Source organism: Panthera leo, chromosome A3, assembly GCF_018350215.1.
Source record: "Panthera leo isolate Ple1 chromosome A3, P.leo_Ple1_pat1.1, whole genome shotgun sequence".
NCBI lineage: Eukaryota > Metazoa > Chordata > Mammalia > Carnivora > Felidae > Panthera > Panthera leo.
In genome coordinates this window covers 39,260,518-39,285,462 of record NC_056681.1, presented here as the reverse complement: position 1 = coordinate 39,285,462, position 24,945 = coordinate 39,260,518, and the positions used below count along the sequence as shown (strand labels likewise).

General features: G+C 33.4%; 1 protein-coding gene across 1 annotated transcript in view; it reads right to left on the bottom strand.

Moving 5' to 3' along the window:
* MACROD2 (mono-ADP ribosylhydrolase 2) overlaps positions 1 to 24,945 on the bottom strand; it is a 2,023,701-nt gene that overhangs the window by 1,994,717 nt on the left and 4,039 nt on the right. The window contains exon 2 of the mRNA XM_042931649.1: positions 23,405 to 23,521. Within this exon, the coding sequence (XP_042787583.1) occupies positions 23,405 to 23,521 (117 nt within the window). The remainder of the gene's footprint in view (positions 1 to 23,404; positions 23,522 to 24,945) is intronic.

Below are 24,945 nucleotides of genomic sequence, written 5' to 3'. Positions count from 1 at the left end.
ACACAGGTAAACACAGGGGGTTTGTTCACAGATTATCAACATCATTGATTTAAATTGAGAAATGAAATATCCTCACCTATGAACTATGTAAAGCTCAATATAGCCATCAGTCAAGAAACTATAGATCTCCTTAAAATTACCACATAAATATTTAAATGCCCATCATGATGAAATATATTTGGTATCAGCTATGTAATTCTATGAAAAGAGCTTTTTTAATTACCAAATAGGACTTTGCGGGAAAAAAAATTTTAACAAAAAACTCACTTTTTTCTAACTTATATTTTAAGAAGAGAAATACAATGGAAGAAAGGAATGAACAAGAGACACAAGTAGAAAACTGATCCTACTTGCCAATTAAAATATTTACTAAGCTAAAATTTTACTGTAGAATTTTTATAGAAACCTTATAATGGATAAAACTCCCATCATCAATTTTACTTTGACCATATTAATGATGTCAAAAACAGTAAATTCCAAACTTGCCATCTGTTTCTATGGGTCATAATTTTTCATATTTTAAAGGGTATGATAAGGGCACCTGAGTGTCTCAGTCGGTTAGGCATCCGAGTCTTGATTTCGGCTCAGGTCATTATCTTATGGTTGTGAGACTGAACCCTGTGCATCAGGCTCCATCCTGAGTACGGAGCCTGCTTGGGATTCTCTCTCACCCTCTGCCACTCCCTTGCTTGCTATCTCTCGCTCTCAAAAAAGATAGATAGATAAATAGACAGATAGATAAAAGTGCTATGAGCACTATTATTTAAAACTATACTGGTGACCAAAGCAAAAGAACAAAGAAATAAGAAGAAGTACAAATATTAAGAAGCTACAGGAAGATAATCTGCAGAAAGCGTTATTACCTATTTAGAAAATCCAAAGGAAAAAAAAAAAAAAAGATAGTTGCAAACAGAGAAGGAAACAAACCATAAGAGACTCTTAAATACAGAGAACTGAGGGTTGATATGGATGGGGCATTGGGGGCTTGGGGAAAACAGGTGATGGGTATTGAGGAGGACACTTGTTGGGATGAGCACTGAGTGTTGTATGTAAGTGAAAAATCACGGGAATCTACTACTGAAGGCAAGCATATACTGTATACACTGTATGTTAGCTAACTTGACCATAAGGTATATTAACAAAAAGTATCTCTTAAAAGACTGTGACTAGGAACAAAATTCCAGATCAGTATTCAAAAATTAGCACTTTACTATACCTCATCAATAACCAATCAGAAAATTAAGTGGGAATACAGATCCCGTTCATAATATTTTTAATCTAGTAAATATCTAGCAAGAAGTCTAACCAAATGTGACAAGACTAAGATGAAGAAAGTTATAAAACATTTGATTACATAAAAATGTAAAGTTGTGGGGGTGCCTAATGGCTCAGTCAGTTAAGTGGCTGACTCTTGGTTTTGACTCAGGTTATAATCTCAACAACTATGCTGAGTTCAAGCCCCATGCTGGGCTCTGCCACTGACAGTGCAGTGCCTGTTGGGTTTCTCTCTTGCCCTCTCTCTCTGCCCCTACCCCACTCGCATGTTCTCTCTCTCAAAATAAACAAACTTCAAAAACATATAAAACAGTGTGTAAAATACCTACATACACAATCACTAAAAATAGACAATAGGTGAAACAAAAAATCTGTAATACATACAACTGTAAGTAATTTCCTTAATTTACTCTTAGGAATGAATTCTTAGAAAGTTAATAAGAAAAAAACTTTTTTTTAAAATGAGCAAATGATATGAGGAAATAATTCATTAAATGAATATGCAATCCACTTAGAACACAGTTTGGTCATGGTAAGTTCTTCAACAGAAAATTAAATAGCTAATGAACATAGTAAAATAGGTTCAACTTCATTCATAATTTAAAAAAATAGCAGGGGCGCCTGGGTGGCTCAGTCAGTTAAGCATCCACCTTGGCTCAGATCATGATCTCACAGTTTGTGGGTTTGAGCCCCGCATTGGGCTCTGTGCTGACGGCACAGAGCCTGGAGCCTGCTTTGGATTCTGTGTCTCCCTCCCCTGCTCACATGCACTCTCTCTCTAAAATAAACATTAAAAAAAATTTTTTAATAGCAAATAATTGGAGTGGCAAAACTAAAATACAGTTGATAAAATCCAGAGTAGGTGTTGGGAAGCATGTGTTATGCATATGCTAGAAGTAGGAACAGTACGATGGTTCAACACTTTTAAAGTGGAAACTAAAAACAACTGTCAACCGTGAGCCTCTGGCCTGGCAATTCCATGGAATTGCTAAAATTCCATTATTTTTATGATGGAAACACATACAATAAAAATACAAGAATATCTGTGTAAATATTATATTAAGAACAAATATTGATATAACCAAAATACCCATCAAGAAGGGAGTGATTAAATAGACTATGAAGCCTATACAAAAAAATGAAGTAAATTATTAGAATTTCTTATGGGAGGATATCCATGATGGATTATGAGATGGGAAAAAAAATACATAAATAGTATTAGCACATGATCCTTAGTATAAAACAAAAGGCTAAAATTTTCTAGCATATATATCAACTATTAAGGGTGGTCACAAATTTGGGAAGTGAGTCAGAGAGAAAGACTTATTTTTCATTTTATGCTCTCCTATACTGTTTGCCTCTCCATGTGCAAGTATCACGTTTATTAAGTTTTTGGAGAGATGTATCCTTGGATAAAAACATTCAATACTGTAATGAGATCAACTCTTTCAAAACCTGATAGGATTTTTAAAATAGAATATAAATAGACCTCTATGAATATTCTATGAATAGAATTTAAAATAAGTCTGAAAAAGTGTATCAAAATAACAGCAAAATTTTTGAAAAAGAAGGAAAGTGGATTTTTTGCAAGTTATCAAGAAACTATAGTAATTATAACAATGTCATACTGATACAAAAATTGACAGATCACAATGATACAGAGATCCACTGCACACAGGGACATTTTAGTATATGATTAAGATAACATCAGTGGAGATAAGTAGGTATCTATTGGGAAACAAATCTAAGACCACCTACCTCCTACCACACAAAAAGAAATCCCATGCAAATAACAAACCCGAAGTAAAAATAAGCCAACCTTTTGAAGAAACTGTAAAAGTAGTTTCTTTTTATAAAAATGAAAAAAGTCTTAAATTTAGTAAAATCTAAAATGCAAGAGACATTTAAAAAAACACATGCAGTGTAACCAAAAATTCCAAATTTTGCTAAAACAAGACAGCATAAATGACAACAGCAATCATTATTATAAAAGCTAGCACTCAGATCACTTAAGAGTAGACACTGTTCTTTGCTGTTTATAATTACTAACTTGTTTAATCCTCACAATAACCTTTTGAGGTACGCCATCACTAACCTCATTTTACCAATGAAGTAACTGAGGTACAGGGGGATTCAGCAACCTTTCCAAAGAAGTGGCAGAGCCATTAGCCAACCTGGCTGTCTGGTTCAAGTCTGTATTCTTAACCATCATTCAACAGACTTCTAAAAGATACTGTAACATTTACAAAGTTAAAACACCCAAACAGGCAATCCAATAGTAAAATGGGTGATAGTTATGAAGAGTTAACTCACAAAAAATATTTCAATAATTAATAAATAGGAAATTTTGAGGACCTACAAATCACAACAGCAAACATTTACTATGTTTTAGCCATTCCACTGCCAAACATTTCAGGAATTAATGGCACCTTTTTTTGGCAGAGTTACGAGAAAACAGGTATTCATACAGTGTTGATGTGCATATAAACTACTTCAGCGGCTATGGAGAATGATTTGACAGTTTTACCAAAATTTCAAATGTGTACTGCCTATAATGCAACAATTCCACTTTTAGGACTGTATCTCCCAGAAGTCCTCAGACATATACACAAGTTCTACAAACATTCATCATAAAGTTGTTTGTAATTGTAAAAAAACAAAAAAACAAAAAAACAAACCTAGTGTCCATCAAGAATGGTTTATGGTAAATAAGTTAAATAAATTATGATAAGACATATAGCCATTTAATAAAAATCAAGGAAACATCAAAATACAGTTTTAAGTGGGAAAACTCAAGCTTGAAAGAACCATGTATACATAATGCTAGTTTTTACATTAAAAACAAAACACTATATATGAATACACATACAGAATATTTGTAAAAGCATAAGTAGTAAAAGGATTAAGAGCACAGACTCTAGTGCCAGACTGGCTCCATTAACCATACGATTTGTTAACCTATCGTGGTCTCAATTCCCCATTATCTTATGACTTACCTCCTATCGTTTTAGGCTTTCCTAATCTCTCCCCACTATTTTTTTTACTACTTAGAATACTTCCTGATACATCGTTGTGTTGAATAAAAAAAAACTAAAAAATGCATAAAGACCTATAAAGATAATCAACTATTATTAATTATTATCTGTATGGAATTTGGTGTCTGGGAAAGGGACACTACCACTATTTAATTCTATAAGCTTTTATAGCTTTTGAGTACTTTACAGCAACCATGATTTAAATACTTTATTTTATAAAAATACACTATGAATACACAGATATACAATGTATAGTAGCAACTACCTTTAGTGATTTCCAACACCTTATACATCACACTTACTATAAAGTAATGCCTAGGATAAGTATTTGAGTTCTCATTAACTTTAATACTATTTTTTAAATAATACAAACATTTAAAGGAAAATTACATGTTATTTACTTGCAATTAACAACTCATTTTAAGAAACAATTCCAAAGCCTTAATAAGTTCTAATGTTAATTTGTAGACATATTTCAGATGTCAGAGCATTTAAGCAATTTTTCATTGTCAAAGTAAGAGTTATTCCATATGCACAGAGATATATTTACTTTGAAATAAAAATTACTTCATATAGCTGGTCAGAAATAGGTTAAGAGAAATCTAGAGAGATCTCCCATGCAGAAAGATACATGAAATATTTAGAATAATATCACAACCCTATTTAGAAAAAAGACATGTTTTTATCCCATTGTTTCTATTACCATGAAAAACTTGTATTTACCCATATAGTATTCAATGAACTCAGTTAAATAATCTTTAAGATCTCAGGCTGGAGCTATTAGTAAGTCATGAATGACCAAAAGTAAAGTGGGAGTGTTATATTCACTATGTCACTTTTTAGTAAATCTCAAGTAACTTGACATATATTTTGGATATGTGGAGGAAAATAAGAAAAAGATATATCCATGCCTGTCTCTCTTCCTAAAAATTGGTTGTCCTTTATCTATTAAATTTGCAACCCAAAGGCATACAAACACCCTGGTAATAATCTTTTGAGCTACAAACAGGAAAGAAAGGTGAGTAGATTCCTTTTTCATTGTTTAGTATTGATAATTCCAAACAGTGACCACAAGTTACTGTGTTAACAGAAAGAAAGAAAGAAAGAAAGAAAGAAAGAAAGAAAGAAAGAAAGATCTCTTCAGTAAGATTTTTTTAATCAAAAAGAAATTCACAGTGACCTCTTACACCAAATAAACCCTGGGAGAATCAACAATTAGAATTTTCCTGTGCCTCTAGGAAGGTCAGGTAACAATATTTTGCAACAAAATCTGCAAAGAAAAAAGTGCTATTCCTTGAACCCATGCTCCCCCTGTGCCAATCAGAATGCCTTGGCTTAGTGTGTTAAATCACTTAACTAGAAACAGAAAAATAATTTGCATGTAGTTGTCTGTTTTAAAGGAAAAAAAAAAAATCCTACTGGTGTTCCAATAACTAACAGATCAGAAAAGGGAGTATCACTTATACAAAATTAAATTATTTTAGAATAAGAATCTCAGTAGTCAGACACAGATTAGACAACATCTTGTTCAATTACCACCCGGTGAAGAAAGTGCTTTTACTTTGATTTTCATCCAGAACCTTTCTGAATACTTTCAACGACAGGAAATGCTCTGTGTCAGACTTCATTCTACTTAGAAGTGATTAAGGGTGTTTAAAAGTTTTCTTGCATTGTTCTAAAATCAGACTCAATTAATTTTGAGCCAAGGCTCCAAACAGCTGCTCTATCTTGGCCCTAACTTTATCTATTACTCTAAAGAATTTGAAAAACTAAAATGCAACTATATTTATAAAGTCAAATAGCCAGCATTTCCTGGAAAACGAAGGGCATCATTAGAAAAAAAAATCTTAGGGGCGCCTGGGTGGCGCAGTCGGTTGAGCGTCCGACTTCAGCCAGGTCACGATCTCACGGTCCGTGAGTTCGAGCCCCGCATCGGGCTCTGGGCTGATGGCTCGGAGCCTGGAGCCTGTTTCCGATTCTGTGTCTCCCTCTCTCTCTGACCCTCCCCCGTTCATGCTCTGTCTCTCTCTGTCCCAAAAATAAATAAAAAAAAAAAAAAAAAAAAAAAAAAAAAAAATCTTAAACATTAAAAGACATTAAAAAAAAATTGAACTTCAAAACAAATTCAACAGAGTATACATCTTCAATTCTAAGCCGAGTTTTTAAAAAACATTTTAACATCTCTGAAATGCCTTACAATTAAAGGCATTTATAATTGCTGCTGGGAGATGGTGGTCATGACAATTTTCACTGTCTGCATATATAAGAATTTATTTACTTATTATTTCTGGTGATATAATTAGACAACTGCAACCTCTCAACTTTTCAAGTAACAGTCCATTTAATGACCGTTTCAATAAAGAGTAATTAGTCCTAATAATTGGATGAAATCTTGCATTAATACCATCTGGTAACATCAAGAAAATGCCAGCACTAAAACTTGCAGGACAAGTATCAGTGGTTTAGAAAAAAATCCAGAAAAAAGAAAAATTTTAAGTATTGTTATATCATCAACTCTAACTGCACAGAAAATAATTTTGTGGAAAAACAAACACCAATAACACTGGGTGGAAAAAAGATTCAGAAGAATTAGACTCTGAGTGCAAAGACATTTTGGGAATACCTAAACTAATTTATTTCACTTATAATTTCAAGATATGTTCAAGGATGATGTATCATAAAAGTATAACTTGGTAAATATGAAAATTTTGTATTTATTGAAGGAGATCAGAATGAATATAGTGCATTGTGTAATAATTTAATTGATAGTGCTTTTTTTCCCCTTCCTTCTCAATGAAATATAAAATAATGGTGTTTCTTACAGCTCATTCAACAGAATATGATAGTTCTGTGTATTGCTGATATGACAGAAATTACAATTCATCAAAACCAGTCTCCAGTTTCACCCTCTTTCTGAGCATGTGACTAGATCACATTTCTCAGCCTCTCCGACAATTAAATATGGCCATGTGACTGAGATCCAGCCCAAGATACATCAGTCGAAGTCAGGTGCACCATTTCCAGACCTAGCTCATAAAAACTTCTGACATAACCCTTCATTTTACTCTTTCCCCTATGGTTATCAGGGCAATCTTAGAAGCAACATGTTAAAGAAGGCACAGATTCCATCAGCTCTATCTCTAAAGGACTATGTGAAACAGAATGTCCACCCCCCTCTTCCACACATACATGCACACTCCTATCCCCCAACCCAACCACCAACCACCACTACCCCTCCACTGAAACCAATCATGAACACCCACACTGGATTGTTAGGTGACACAGAATGAATTTCTATCAGATCAAGCTTTTTGAGAATTTGTTAAAGCAGCTAGTAGTAGCTAAACTAACACAGTTGGTTTTCACATTCAAAATCATAAAGTTCAACCAAAATGGTGGACCAGGTCATTCCAAGCTCTCATTTGTCCACAGGAACATCAAAAACAACATGCAGAAATTGAACCAAACTGGTCGAAATGCTGGAAAACAGTCAAAGGTTTACAGAAACCAAGCCAACACCCAATTAAGAAAAACTCATCTTGGGGGCCCCTGGGTGGCTCATTCATGATCTCGCAATTCGTGAGTTCAAGCCCCGCGTCATGCTCTGTGCTGACAGCTCAGAGCCTGGAGCCTGCTTCAGAATCTGTGACTCCTCTCTTTGCCCCTCCCCTGTTCACGCTGTCTCTCAAAAAATAAACTTAAGAAAGAAAGAAAGAAAGAAAGAAAGAAAGAAAGAAAGAAAGAAAGAAAGAAAGAGGAAAAGAAAAGAAAAGAAAAGAAAAGAAAAGAAAAGAAAAGAAAAACCTATCTTAGGGCACCTGGATGGCTCAGTCGGTTAAGAGGCCAACTCTTGATTTCAGCACAGGTCATGATCTCACAGTCACAACATCAAGCCCCAAGTAGGGCTCCACACTGGGCTCCATGATGGGCATGGAGCCTGGTTAAGATTCTCTCTCTCCCACTCTGCCCCTACCACCACCTGTGCATGTACTCTCTCTCATAAGAAAAGAGAAAAACCCATATTGTGGGTTTAAACCCATATTTAAAAGGTAATGTTTGTGCTCATCCATGTCCCACCTCTTTCCCAAAACAAATTAGAAGGTGCAGAACAGACCTTATTTGCAAATCATTGTGTTAAATCTATTCTAACCTAACTAGAGGATATCTGAAGAACAGAAGCAAGACATTCATCTCCATTTCACCTAACTCAAAACTAAGGTGGAAAAATCAACAGACACTGCTTATAAAAGTTGCTAGGCAACTATATACTCACATATACCTAGGGCAAGATTAAGGGTGGATATACAATAGACCCTGTAATGTCCAGAGGAAAAGATGAGGTAAGACTTTCTGGAAAATAAGAACATTCAAAAGCAGACACATACAGAAGAATTTAGAAAGTCATAAGCGTGTCCAGACAGGATACAAGCTCATGAAAAAAATTAAGAAGACCTTAAGTTTACACTTAAAGATGATCCTAGATTCAGAGATGACCTTGTTAGGTGCTGAAGAAAAGTCCCAGCATATAGCTAATCTTCAAAGACAGGGATAACTCCTGAGGAAATGCCTGTAAAAACCTGAACCAATCACAAGCTAACAGAAGAAAGATTTCAATGATCACACATGACAAAGACAAGTCTATGCAAAAATAGGAAAAATCTCAAAACAAATGAACTAAATAGTCTTCAGCAATCAAAAAAAGGGCAAAAATCCCTGGAAAAGAGGGAGAATTGATTTCCACAATTATCGCATTACAACAAATGCCCAATTTTCAACAATTATACAGATATACCACGCAAGAGAAAAAATGGCCCATGCTAACAAACAAGATAAACTGACAAAAACAATCTCAGAGGAAGTCCACATGTTTCAAGCTTACCAGACAATGACCTTTAAACCACCACCTTAAAAAGGAAATCAAGAAAACAATGTATAAACAGAAAATAAAACAAGAAAAATTATTAAAAAAAAGAATTTACAATTCTGGAGCTCAGAAGCACAATAAGAATAAAAAATTCACTTGAGGGGTTCAACAGCAGAAATGAGTGGGCAGAAGAAAGAATCAGTGAACCTGAAGATAAAAGAACTGAAATTACCAAGCACAAAAAAATAAACACAAAAGAATGATGTGAACCAAGCCTAAAAGACTTGAGGGATACAAACAGACCAACACATGCATTATGGGAGTCTCACAAAGTGAGAACAAGTCAGAAAGATAATTTGAAGAATAATGGACAAAACATCATAAATGTGATGGAAGACATCAATCTACAAATCAAAAATATCAAAATATCAACATACTCCAAGAGGAATTCAGAATTCACAGAAGACACATCATAATCAAACTGTCAAAGACCATGACAAAAGCAACAAGACAGAACTGACTCATCATGTATATGGGATCCTCAATAAAATTATCAGTTGATTTCCCATCAGAAACTTTAGAGGCAGAAGGGGAAGAGTGGTATGATTTGTTTAAAGGGATGAAAGGGAAAAAGAATGTTAACTGAAAATTCTATATTCAGCCAATCTGTCCTTGAGGGAGAAATAAACATTCCCAGAGAAACAAAGATTGAGGGAGTGTATTACCAGTAGACATACAAAATACTAATGGGGTTTCTCAGGTTGAAAAGAAAGCCTGCTAGACAGTAAATTGAAGCCATAGGAAGAAATTAGTATCTCTAGTAAAGATAAAAGCTAGTATTACTGAAATTTTAGTTTGCAAACTATTTCCTACATAATTTAAAAGACAAATACATAAAAACTGATAATAAACCTATGTTACTGGGCACACAAAGTATAAAAATGCAATATATTACACTAGTAGCATAATATGGGCAGGATGATGGTGCTATGTAACAGTTTTTGTACGCAAATAAAGTTAAGCAGGAATCAATCTGATTAAATAATAACTTTATAACTTTTGGAGGTTATACACAATCCCCATGGGATTTCTTTGTAACCACAAAGAAAAATCTATATACAATATACATAAAAGTTAAGGGAATCAAATGATATCACTACAAAAAAGAAAATCAAATGAACACAAAAGGAGGCAATAATGGAGGAAATGAAGAATAAAAAACTTTAAAACATACAGATAACAGCAAAATACCAGAGGTGAGTGCTTCCTGGTCAGTAATTACTTGAAACATAAACGATTAAACTCTCCAATCAAGAGACAGAGATTGGCAGAATTTAAAAAGAATTAAAAAAAAAAAGATCAGACTGCATGATGTCCACAAGAGGCTCACCAAAGATATAAATAGATTAAAAGTGAAAAGATAAAACAAAATATTCCATGAAAATACTAATCAAGAGAGCTGTGGTAGTTACATCAGACAAAACAGACTTTAATGTCAAAAATCATTATAAGAGATAAAGAATATCAAATATTGATAAAAAGATCAAGTCATCAAGAAGATAAAACCATTATAAATATATATGCACCAGACCACAGACCCCCCCCCCCAAATTATATGAACAACACTGACAAAATTGAAGGGAAAATAGAGATCTATACTAAAGAGATTTAAATATCCCACTTTCGATAATGGAGGAACAGTCAGGCAGAAAATCAAGAAGGAGACAGATGACCTGAACACCATAAACCAAATGTACGTAACAGATATATACTGGATACAATAACATTTTTCTCAAGTGCACATGGAAAACCATCCAGGATGTTATGCCACAAAACAAATCTCAAAAGTATAAAAACAATGAAATCACAAAAAGAATCTTTTCTGCTCACAATGGAATAAAACTAGAAGTCAATAACAGAAAGAAAATCACAATATGAATAAATATATGCAAATTAAACAACACACTTTTGAACAATGAGCAAAGAAAAAATCAAAAAATACATGGAAACAAATGGAAACAAATGTATAAAAACTTATGGCATGAAGCAAAAAGAAATTTATCTGAGAGAAATTTACAGCTCTAAACATATACGTTGAAAAGGAAGATCTCAAATCAATAATCTAATTTTACACGTCAAGGAACTAAAAAAAAAAAAAAAAAAAAAAAAAACAAAAAAACAAAAAAAAACAAAAAAACTAAACAGAAAGGTACCAGAATAAAGGAAATTATTAATAAAGACAGGTGGAGACAAATTAAGAATAAAAAAAAAAAAAAATAGAAAAGATCACCAAAATAAGGGCTGGCCTTTTGAAAAGATAAAATTTACAAACTTTTAGCTATATTAACAGAGAACACTAAAATTACTAAAATCAAAAATAAAAGTAGGTACAGAACCATCAATTTTACAAAAATAAAAATTTAATAAGACTACTATGAACAATTACACACGAACAAATTGGATAACCTAGATAAAATAAACAAATACCTAGAAACAACTAGAAATACTTAGCAAAAACCAACTCATTGAAAAATAGGAAATCTGAATTGACCTGTAACTAATGAGACCGATCAGCATTCAAAAATCTGGAGAAGCGCTGCCCCCATAAAAAAAAAAAAAAAAAAAAAAAAAAAAAAAAGGCCAAGGAATAGATGAATTCTATCAAACATTTAAAAAATTAACACTAATCCTTCTCAAACTCCTCCACAAAAAAAAAAAAAAAAAAAAAGAGGGAACACTTGCTAACTCATTCTATATAACTATTACCAGCATTACCCAAAACCAAAGTCAGAAAAAGACACTACAAGAAAACTATACAGACCAATATTCGTTATAAATAACTATGCAAATATCTTCAACAAAATAAAAACTGAATTCAGCAGCAGCTTAAAAGGAATACACGCCTTTGTATTGGAAAGGAATAAGTAAAATTATCTCTGTTCACAAATGACATGATCATATATGTAGAAAACCCAAAGATTATTAGCTTGAATTCAACAAAGTTGCAGGATACAAAATCAACCCACAAAAATCAGTTACATTTCTGTGTACTAACAATGAACAACCATTAAGTAGTGAAGGGAAACAATACCATTTATAATAGCATCATAAAGAATAAAATACTTAGTAATAAACTAAGGTGAAAGACTTGTACACTAAAAACTACAAAGCAATGCTGAAAAAGTAGTATTTATATTTTACTGTCATTTTTAAAAAAGGAAATAACAAGCATTGGCAAAAATGGGGGAAAACCCCTGTGCATTGCTGATGGCAATGTGTAAAAGGGTACAGCCACTGTGGAAAACAGTTTTGTGGTTCCTCAAAAAGTTAAAACACAGAATTACCATATAATACAGCAATTCCACTCCTAGTTTATATACCCCAAAGAACTAAACAATATTTTTTTTATTCTTAACATTATTCACAATAGCCAAAAGGTGTAAAAACTCTAATGCCTATCAACAGATGAATGAAAAAAATGTAGTATATATGTACAGTAAAATAGTATCTAATCTGAAAAAGGAATGAACTTCCTGATACATGCTATAATATGGACGAACCTACAAAGCATTATGCTAAGTAAAGCAAGCCAGACATAAAGAATACTGTATGATTCTACTTATGTGAAGCCTAGAACAGGCAAATTTATTGACACAGAAAATAAAATAGAGATTACCAAAAGCTGTATGAGGGAGAGGATGCGAGTTATTCAATGGATGCAGAGCTTCTATTTGGGAAGATGAAAAGGTTTTGGAAATGGGTCTTGAAAATGGTTGCACAACACTGTAAATGTATTTAAAGTCACTAAATTGTACACTTTAAAATGAGTAAACAGATTTTAAATACACTTAAGGACCAAGTCAAGTTACCAGAAATTTGAACTAGTTTCTTATGCTGAGATTAATATGTCTAATAGTCTTCCAGGTACACATTTTCTTATCTGTCCAGCCCCATACCACCTGAACAAGTGGGAGAATTCAGAGACTATACAGCATATATTTTTTGTGTTTGTCAAAGGCACTCATAAGTATGGTTAAACTCAATATTCTTATGAGCCACATGCATAATTATATCATTAAAACAATCAAGATGTTAGACACCTGAGTATCTCCATAGAGGTACACCCATTATTTTAGCAATCAAATAAGATAAATAACTCCAGCCCCCATTCTATCTATATGCTTTGAGGCTGGACAGATTGTCCTTACATGCGTACTGACTTCCCGCCATGTTGCTGGAGCTCCTTGATCTCTGCCATCCTTCCTGAGTCTCCTCCTCCTCTTCTCATGCCTATAACCTCACATCTCTCACCCAGGCTGCGCCAAAACTCAAAATGCCTCTCTGTTTTGTCTTTTCTTTCTAGACTTCTCATGTGCACAAAAGGTCAAGATACTTTCCTTAAAAAAAAAAGTCATCTCATCTGATGTACAAACTATGCTATTCCTTTGTATGTGAAAATTGTTCAGTCAACTCCTGTTTTAAACAATTTTTCCCTTTCAATGACATTAAAATTCACATACAGTGAATTTTAGTGAAGGCCAGAGAAGTTTTAATTCACTTGTTATCTACTCTAAATGATAAATAACAAAAGTTATCAATTTTAAAAAATTAGCCTTTAATTCAGAAAGCATTTTCTATTTTAGATGCCCTCTTCTCAAATCTGACAGTGTAAATTTCTAAATTCTTTAACTAACATACACTCATAAAGGAAACAAAAAAGTAGCCCTAATGTTTCAAAATAACCAATTATTTTTAAAAAAATCTTCCTTCACCGGTTTTAACTCTACTTACCATACATAAAACAAACTAGTAAACAAATACACATAAGGACCTCCAGTAGACTCTACAAAATAAAATTTCAATAAACAGTCACAATTCCTACCTTCTTAAAGCAGACTGACTAAATCCAAACAAAGTACACATATAGTTATAGTTACAGGCATAGAAAAAAATCTACATTGTATTATACATTGGTTAAGAGCATAAATATGATTAGTAGTGAATACGGAGTCAAAAGAAGTTTCATGCAAGAGAAAGGTTCATTCTAGGAAAAAAAAAAAAAAACAGCAAGCTTTGGAACTATATAACAAATGAAGAGACAAGTTTAGGGAAGTCACATGTTCTTTGGCTAGGGCACATAAGAGCAGAACTGGGATCGGATACCAGCAATGCTTAATCCCAAAACTTCTGCACTTCCGGAGTTAACACGGAAGATACATACACATCAAAATAATGGAAGTAACTCCATTATTACGGGCCTGATGAGTATTTAGCAGTAAGCCTCTACTTACACACACATATATGCAGTCCGTGAAAGTTTTTACCCCAAGAGAATCACTAATACAAGTACAAAATGTGGAAAAGCTCTAACTCTGTTATGTTCATATGACAGACACAATCACAAATCTAAGTTTGATGAGAGAATCCCCTATATGTCAGGATAGTCTGGTTTCTTCAAAAACTGAATATATCTTGGTCCAACATCTAGGCAAACAACCAGCAATCTGAAACCCATGGCTTCTCTGGAGTTAGAGCAAACTAGACCTTAGTATTTCCAAAACCCAAAAGGCACATATATCTTCTGCCCTGGCATGGATATAGCCAGGCATATGGACTACTGTTAACTGCTATCTTGTTGTTGATCTATATTTTGTTACACATCTGGTTTTTGTTGTTGATCCATACTTTGATTGTTTCATCAGTAATCCTCAATATGGTTCTACATCAAAGGCATAGGTAAAACTATAAATTGTATTTAAATCTTTGTTTTGAATACTTACATGAAAATTCAATAAATATTTCAGAAACGAAGACTAAGACTTTATAAAGACTTCTTCATGTAGAAGTACGATCAAAGAGAGAAAAAAAGAAAATTAAAGGAAAACACTGGCTTTGGCTACCACCAGTCTGTAATTCATCCCAAAATATCTGTCTGCACTGACCAAAATGTTAAGTAAAATCTGTTAACTAGTATAATTCATTTAATGGATTAAAAAGAAAACAGAATCTGTGAAGTTACAGACTTATGAAATACACAGACACACAGAAAAAACTTTTCATCTTGTGGTCTTAACACCAAGTCTGTATACATACAAAAAAAAAAAAAAATGTGGTTTTTGTTTCAGTATTAGTTTAAAACATGCTTAAATACAAGGACAATTCACACAGCACTTAGTGGTATACACTCCAAGGTACAATGAAATATATTTACATATTGTTAAAACAATTTTGGAAAGTAGGTAAAAGGACCAAGAGTGAAATAAAAGTGGAGGAAAAACAAAACCATGTAGTGAATCATGAGTCCCTATATAACTTCTTATTTTTTCTATTTTAGAAATTAACCTTACTTCACAAATGTTTGACTAAACCATTGTTCACAACCTCACACAGAGTATCAAGATAAAAATTTAATGTTTTCAAACATTACAATGAATGCCATTATTCTCAACATTCTTAGAAGTTATTTAGCCTAATTCTTTCATGGTGTACCAATCTGTCAGTAGCCAAGTTCTTTTACAAAGCAAATCAATGAACTCCATAAAGGGATTAAATGGGATAGAATATTAAAATTATTTCTTACAGTTGCTTTATGTATCAAGAATCAATGCTAACGTAAATGCATTTAGAATGGTAATACTGCAAAGGTGGACGTATAATCAACCGAGCCACCCAGGCTCCCCAATGATTTAAAACACATGTTCCAAAGTCCTGGATCTTTCCATGCTGAAAACATGATGGAAAAGAGTCAGTACTTGAAGGAATGAATGCCTGAATAAAACGAAAAAACAAAAACACTGACTGTCCACAATCAAAAGAAAGAATCAAAACCAGAGTCCTAAAACTTCCATGTGTCATTGCAGGGGAAAAAAAGAGATAGTACTGATTTTTGTTTGTTTTTCGTTTTTTTCTAAAAAATAGTGGCCTCCCTTCTCAATCTCACTCCACAAGTGGTCCAACCCAAATGGTCAACTGAAAGGGGCAAGACTTACAAGTTTATCCTCCACATATATTAGGCTACTTTCTTATTCCTGGCTTCCTTTCCTAACCAATAGCTCTCCAAATCCCTGCCTTGGTAGGTATGCTCCCACTTACCTCCCTTCTAAATTGGACACTCATTTAAAAGAGACCATGTTTGGGGCTCCTAGGTGGCTCAGTTTAGCATCTGACTTCGGTTCAGGTCATGATCTCATGGGTCATGAGTTTGAGCCCCACATCAGGCTCGCTGCTGTTAGCACAGAGCCCACTCCAGATCCTCTGTTCCCCTTTCTCCGCCCCTCCTGTGCTTGCCTCCCCCCACCCGTCTCTCCAAAAGTAAATAAATATACTTTAAAAATTAAAAAAAAAAAAAAAAAAAAAAAAAAATAGAATGGTAATACTGTAAGGTTTTTCTACACTTTATTACTACACAATAGGCTCAGTGTCTATGTTTACACTCATTTTTACTTAAGCTCTTTTGACATTTAAACTCACAGAAACTGAAATCATGACATTTAGTTACTAAGTACTATATAAACAAAAACATACAATGCTGATAAATACACATAACGCATGAATTTTCACCCTTGTCTCAACTAAATATCTATGCAACAGTTCAATAAAATCTTTGTTAAATTTATTAGTAAACTAACTTTTAAAACAATAAAACCGATGTTATATTACAAAAACGTAAATGTATACATCACCTACATTAAAAAGCATCTGGCTTAATTTTTAAGCCCATCATTCCCACATGAATCCTTACAACACAGTGAGGAAAAGGTGAAACAAAATAACGCACAAAAATACCATCATGAGAATAGTTTTTAATTTCTTCAATTCACACAGGTATTTACTGAATATCTACTGTGCAACAAGTACTATGACAGATGCAGAGATATGAAGGGGAGTGAAGACATCATCCCATTTTCCTAGTAATTGCAATCTTATATAAAGATACAACCGGATCAAGATAATCCTGTGATTGAACACATAAAAACAAATTAATATAAATGCTCTATGGAAAAGAACATAGCTCTATGAAAGTATACAATAAAGGAAATTGTTTCAAAGTAAGGGCTCAGGGAAGACTTCAAAAAAAATAGAAGGGTTTCAAGGTGAGAAATGAAAGCTAAGAAAAATTTAGGTGACAGAAGTCCTTATGGGGGGTGGAGGGAGAGGCAAATACAGATAAAGACCCAGCAGTGGGAGGGATCACAGTACATTCAAGAAACAAAAAGGATAGTGTGGCTAGAGGCAGAGACCAAGAAAAGGAGTAAGAGGCCAAAGGGTAGAGGGGCCAGATCATAAAGTTCAGCCCATTTTAGTATTTTAGTCCTCATACTAGTCTTTACTTTTAACTGTAAAGTGAAAAATGCCTGTTTCTAATTCAAGTTCTACTTTTGCAACATCTTTGCTGTTAATGAAAGCATCACAAATAACTGCTTAAAGAAAAAGCCAGAGTGATCTTTGTTACTTGAGGCAAAAATAGATTGCCAGTTTTTTTTAATTAAATTCATTTTAAGATCATTTAAAAGAGGGCAAAAATCACCACCCACTCAAAATAAAAGATTTCTATCTAAGAAGCTGAGGAGTTTTGTTCTGAGCCTTCTTCTGCTTTGACTGATGATCATTTTGCTTTTAAAGTGTAGTACTCAAACTAAATACAAAGAGGAATCAATATCAAAAACTTAAATAGGAAATACTCCTTTCCAATATTTGTATCCCTACTAAATTCCATCCATTCCATTTTCCTAACTGTTTAGTCATTTTAAATTGTGACTAACATCAAATATTTAATAAAATAATATAGTTGACATAGTTTGAAAATCTGGGGCAGTGCCCACCTCATCATAGTTATTAATTTTTTTTAATTCCTTTTACCATTATAGTCCCTCACCCCTCTCCATGTAATACTCAGTGACATAATTATATTCTTATTTCCCCATTTCTAGTGATTAATAAAAATATTAACATTCAAAAAAGTTATCGTAAATTTACTCAGAACAAAAATACTTGACTTTGCACTGAAATCAAAATATTAAGACACACTTCTTTTTGGTGATTTCTAAATATCAATAGTCAAGTTGGTACACAGATAAAATAAAACAAAATTCACTACCTACACTGAAATAAGATCTCAGTGGCTGAGAGATTGAGGAATTTGAATTTTTTTTTTTTGTCAGCCATCACCTCTTGTAAAATAATTTAACAGAAGAAATTAGTTATAATGAAAATGAGAGCAAATAAGGTTGAACTTCTATGCCAAACATGCTAGTTTTTCAAGATGAAAGATAACACACATGCCTCTCTCTAGTCAACCCACACATCTCAAAATATTTTTATATACTTCAAAAAATGAAGATTCACACTTACAAAGTCTTCACAGTTCACAATTTCTAGTTAAGTATTTTCAAATGACTATAAATCAAATTTGAATATATGTAGGACATGAAATCTATCAAGATATGAAATACGAAGTTTCTTCCTAAATGACCCATTTTTTTTAAATTGTCATACCTGAGTAAAATAATTGTATACTTTTCATCTAATTTATCTTCATAATTTATTACATTTTGCCTTTGTTGTTCCATATGAACATTAAAAATAATGACTCAAACATCTAAACTTACAGCTGTAGCTATTTTCCCTAACACTAATTAGGAAGAGAAAATTAGCAGAAGCATAGCAGAATCTTTGCCAATCATTTGCTCCCTCTAAAGAAAGGAACAACAATGCTTCTCTGAGTGGTGTTATAGAACATTAGCTTGGAAGTAGCAAAGGAGAAGAGAATTCATATTAATTAAAGCTGAGAATTTTTGTCCCTACAAAGAAGCAATGCCATCTTTCTATCATATCCATCCATACATCCATGTATGTATCTCTTTCTACTACATCTTCAGACTACAGTTCAGTAATTGTATGTTTTTATGTGAGAGCTATACTTTAAATTCACATACACACATGCCGTGTTACAGACTGTTAACATTGAAGTATTCCCACTTAATATACCTATGTGGCAAGGAGAGAGAAAGAGAGATTCAAAATGGCAGTCAAAAATTAAAAAGTACCCTTTCATTAGTTTTAGAAGATTTCAGGAAACCAACTCAATTTGAAAAGTTTATACTGCTTTTTCTGTATAAATTGTATTACATGGAAACAAAAAAGGTGACAAGAGAAAGTTCTTTATAGAAGTCCAACTAATAAATGAAGACAAAATGATAAAATTAGCATAAGATCATCAATGGCTGCTAAAACCATTAGGTGAAAGGTGATAGGAAATTTTACAATGGATGGATTAGGCTGACAATACTGGAGCCTAGTGATCAGTCTTAACACAGAGAGGGAAGCAAACACTATTGCCTTGCGATATTATGGAAAAGAAGTATGAAGTATTCCTTCAAAAAATTAAACCCAAGTCTGATCAAGCCTCTGGATTTAACCACCAGCCTATAAGAAACTGGACTCATAAGAAATACTGTGGACCGAAGAACACATTAGACACCACAAAGATTCAGTCAGCAAAATCCAAAATATGAAAATTTCTATACGGCAAATAACTTTTTTTAATGCTTCTTTATTTCTGAGAGAGAGTGTAAGCGGGGAAGGTGGAGAGACAGAGAGAGAGACAGAATCCGAAGCAGGCTCCAGGCTCTGAGCTGTCAGCACAGAGCCCAATGTGGGGCTCAAACCCACAGACCACAAGATCATGACTTGAGCCAAAGTCAGACACTCAACTGACTGAGCCACCCAGGCACCCCGGCAAATAACTTTATTTATCAAACAAAATTATGGGAGGCGGAGGGGGGGAGGACAGAGAGAAAAAGAACTATATGTTAAAAGATACTTAAGAAATATATTAAACGCAGCATTTGGATCTTGTTAAGATCTTAAATCAACTGTATTAAAAAGAGGTAAAACCCCTCATGAGACAATTGTAAAAATCTTAATACTAGTTGGACATTTAATTATATTAAAGAATTATTAATTTTTAGGTGTGATTGATAGTGTTGTTATAGTAAATCAACAAAAAATATGTCTCTTTTAGAGATACATACATATGCACACATACATATATTTACAGAAAAATTTGATATGATATGCAAGAATTGTTTCAAAATAATTTGGAAGCACTGGTGTAAGATGAAATAAAATTGGCCATGTTTTAACTATTGAAACGGGTGATTGGTGCATAAAGATTCATCATACCACTCTATTTTTATATATGTTTTTAAATGCTCATTTAAAAGTTTGAAAAAAATACAGAATTGTCCTTCATAGACAGTTAACCTGAGGTGTTCTTATTTAGCATACTAATTGAGCTCACCTACCCATGAGGCACTATTGCAGTTACAGAGACACAGTACAATAAGAGACAAGCACTTTAAAATTCCCTACAAAAAAGCAACTGGCAGATGAAATAGAATTATTAAGTGAAAGCACATAATTCCAGAGATTTACCAACAGCAGTTGACAAATATGAACATGAACAATAAAGTGGGTTGTGGTTTGTTTTTTGTGGGGTTTTTTTTTTTTTTTTGTAATCATCTCTCATCCCTTCCCTGTCTGATCCATAGCTTGCCAGTATTACTAGAGTAGCAAGTCAAAGTAAAAATATTGTCTATTTATAGGAATTCCTTCTTTCTATACAATGATTTTATATTTGGCAATTTTTGGCTCCCTCCTTTAGGATGCCTCAAAATCAAAATTATGACAAATACATTCAGCTACTCTCCAGCTTATTTAACTTTTTACAATATAACAAAAAGCATTTAATTACAGTAAAACAAAACTGAGCAAAGAAAAAAAAATTAAAAACAACAGCTTGAGAACTTTCCATGTAATCTTGGGTATCAAGGTCAAAATGTCCTTCTGTAAAAAATTTAAGTAATAATGGTAAACTGTAACACTTGAAATTGGTATATTGCGCTAGCCCAGTAAATACTGTTCATTTCCTACAAATAGAAACTATGACAGAGAATTATAGACTTCTTTTAAAACTTAATTGGAAATTTCATACATAAAAAATTAAGTCATTATAAAAATATGAATCTACTTATATATACATTTATAAGCAGTGGTTTAAACATTTCAAAATAAAATACAAAACTACAGTTGTTCTTTATCATTGTTTTAATTTATAATTTTAAAGGATTGTTAAAATACTAAAATTTTCTTTACTAATATTTTAGCATAACTGAGCACTGGATAGGAAACAATGAAAGAAAGCACTTACAAAAGATATCTATCATGTAAAGAAATAAACAGATATTACTTGTAGAATGAGCCATTCCATTTTTTTTTTTCATGAAAAAGAAGAGGCTAGTCATTAATTTCTAGGTCACAACAGAGGAGCAAGTAACATTAGATGGAAAAAACAAAAAAAACTGTTCAACAGAAATACAATTTTGACCACACCACCTCACTCCCCATGAAAGACTTTTAGTTCAAAACAGCATGAATGAAAAAACTGAAATATATAGAGCAGTTGTAACCCACTTATAAAGCTTATATTGGGATATAAGAGTAATTAGGGAATAACAATGAATAACTGGTGTTATTCAATGTATTTTTCTGATTTGGGGACATATTTTGGTGTCTGATATCTCTGAAAACACCCAACTGTGAGTTATCTGATAATCCAATTCAACCCTACACTGTTATATGAATATTCAAATAGAAGCAGCCAATATAAAGGCCAAGCCTTAATGCAGAGATGAGCAGACCCAACATTGGGCAATATAACCTGGTATCGCTACTGCTTTGTCAACTGTTCTGGCAGCAACAGAAATCCACCTCTATCTGAGAGGCAAAAAGTGTTTTAAAAGAACATCACGTACTATATCCTTAGAAAAGTAACCAGCTAAAACAGCAACTAAGAAAGAAAATCAAATGAATGAAGCACTGGAAAAAAAGAGATCTACTAGCCATAAAATAACGGAGCTGAAGTATTCAATACCAGTTTCTTACAAACAAAAGAATAACTGAGACCCAAACAGGAAGAGGTGCATGGTCCTAGAACAAAAAAAAATCTCTCCTGTTGGTCTCTAGTTCTATATTCTTTTCATTACACAGCACTACTTTCTCTATCAATGAATGATGCCTTAATCAGACCATTACTAAAATAATTTGCATTTATTTTGCTGAAAACCCTGGGCAAGCAGGTTAGACGTGTATGTCCCAATCAGCTTGTCCAATGATCCCATTATAACTTGAGGTAGAACTACTACCTTCACTTGCCCAAGGTCACATAATGTTTTCAAGCAAAATCTGAAAGGACCCACATGTTTTGCCTTCTTAAAAAAGAAAAATTCTGCCTAAAATGCAAACACTGAGGTGAATGTGTTCTCTTTACAGACAGAAAAGCCTAATTGGGCTGTTGTTTCCCATAGATTTGTCCACTGGAATTCCATACTAGACTTCTTGTTCTAAACTCACAGTATCCTGTACAGTTCCATCAATCGAAGACCATAACCTGTGAAATTAGCATGTTCCAAGTCCCTTTCATAAAGTTACCTTTCTTTCTCAAATGTTAAAAACCCTGAAAAGCACCTTATTTCTTCTAAACTTTACATCCAGAGCAATGAGTGCTAATTCAGAAGTAAACATATCAAGTATCTATTAAATCTATTACATTGTTTTTTAAGAATTTCTTGCATCTATTTTTTCAATACTTAAAATTTCACTTATATTCTAACACATATCTTGACTCAAACAATCTATGCTATACTCTCATTAAATCATAAAGACTTTGACAGTAAATTTTGTAATACAAATATTTTACATGTAGACATAATACCATACTATACAAAACATATACTCTTCTTTAAAACTCCGTGAAATACTAGTTTTTCTTTGTTCTTCCTAACGCACTTTCAACTATATCCAATCCTTACAATAACTTAAAGAAATCCAATATAAATGAATCTAATCAAAACAAACTCAAAGGGCCACACCACCAAAGCACCAAATCCTTAATATTAATTACGCCAAGAACAACTATGGAATAGTTTTTTTTAACGTGTCATATTATAAATGTGGATTGTAACATGAATTATGTTAATATAATTTCCTAAATTTAAATAACACACAATAGGTTGCTAAAAACAATTAAATGCAACCAAGCAATTACTTCAAATAGCAAAAATGTCATCTGTTTACTGAATGACAGTTATTCATTTCTGTCAAAATTGTCTCGCAGAAATCATAAATAAATGGGAACAGTATAAACCTAAAAATGTTCTGAGAAACTTACCATCATTTTGGCTCTTGCCCTTCATCTCTTCCTTCCACGATAGGATGGTGTTCAGGGGAACATAATCCCTCATGTATTCTTTGCGTCTCTCCTCTAAGGTCATCTTCAGTAAACGTTCTTGCAAAATAAAAGCAGAATCTCCATTTGTATTTAACTTTTAAATTCAGCAATTATTTTATAATTTAAACATTAATCATATAAACAAATCAAAGAATTAGTGTGGGCCTGAGAAACATCAAAATGAAAATCTAATGATTTCATATTTGACTGTTAAAAAGTGTTAAGTTAACACCATGTTACTGGGGCATGTGGGAGGGAGGGGGAATCAAAGCCTGATGAGGAAGACTCTCTTGTGATAGACCAAGAAATAAGTGAACTCTTTCAATCAACATCTACTAACAGTCTACTATGTGCCAGTAATGTTTATACACTGCAGGTACAAAGGTGATCCTTAACCTTGAGGAGTTCACAAGACAAAATGGGAATGGATAATATACAAAATAACTGCTACATAAATAAAATACAAAATCCTAAGACAAATACATAGAAATGTTAAGAGCACAAGAAAGGCAGCTACCAAGGTATTTCCTTAATTCTAAAATGCCATCAACAATAAAACTACACCTTCAATGTAATATCTTTGTGGAGGTGATTAAACACAACTTGCAATATACATCTTGGTAAGATTAAAATATTCTTCAAATGCACCTTAGAATTATTAACAGTTGGTGTCACTTACAAAGAAGTCACTGTTCTTGGGGTGTCTGGGTAGCTCAGTCAGTTAAGTGTCTGGCTCTTGATTTCCACTCAGTTCATGATCTCACAGTTTGAGTTCATGCCCCACATCAGGCTCTGTGCTCCACACAGAGGCCACTTAGGATCCTGTTCCCCTCTCTCTCTCTGCCCCTTACCACCTCAAAATAAATAAACTTTAAAACAAAAGTCCCTGTTCTTTATGAGTGGCAGGTACTTCACACATATAATTTAATGAAAATAATCTTTCCAACAACTCAGCAAAATTGGTATTATTTTTTTTTAAGGATGGTTTTTTAAGTTTATTTATTTATTTATTGAGAGAGAGTGTGCGCACACGCACATGCACAAGTGGAGAAGGGGCAGAGAGAGAATCCCAAGCAGGCTCCACACGGTCAGCAATGTGGTGCCTGACACAGGGCTTGAACTCAAGAACTGCAAGATCATGACCTGAGCCAAAATCAAGAGTCGGAGGCTTAACCAACTGAGCCACCCAGGCACCCTGGTAGTATTATTATTATTTTGTAGATAGGGAAATGAAGCACATCAATGTTCAGCACCTTGTCCAAAGCAAGAAAGCTTTCCATTCAAATCCAGTCACATATCTCCCTAAGTCAAAAACTATAGCCTAAACTATTAGTCACTATAGTGTACTACTGTCACAGGAAAAGCTCTTCAAAAAAGGCGATGTGTTTCTGTATGCCAGCAGCCATGTATCATATAATTTACCAAAGGTCTACACAATGTAAAGAGATTGACAGTTGTACTCTCCAACTGTCTGTCAGCAG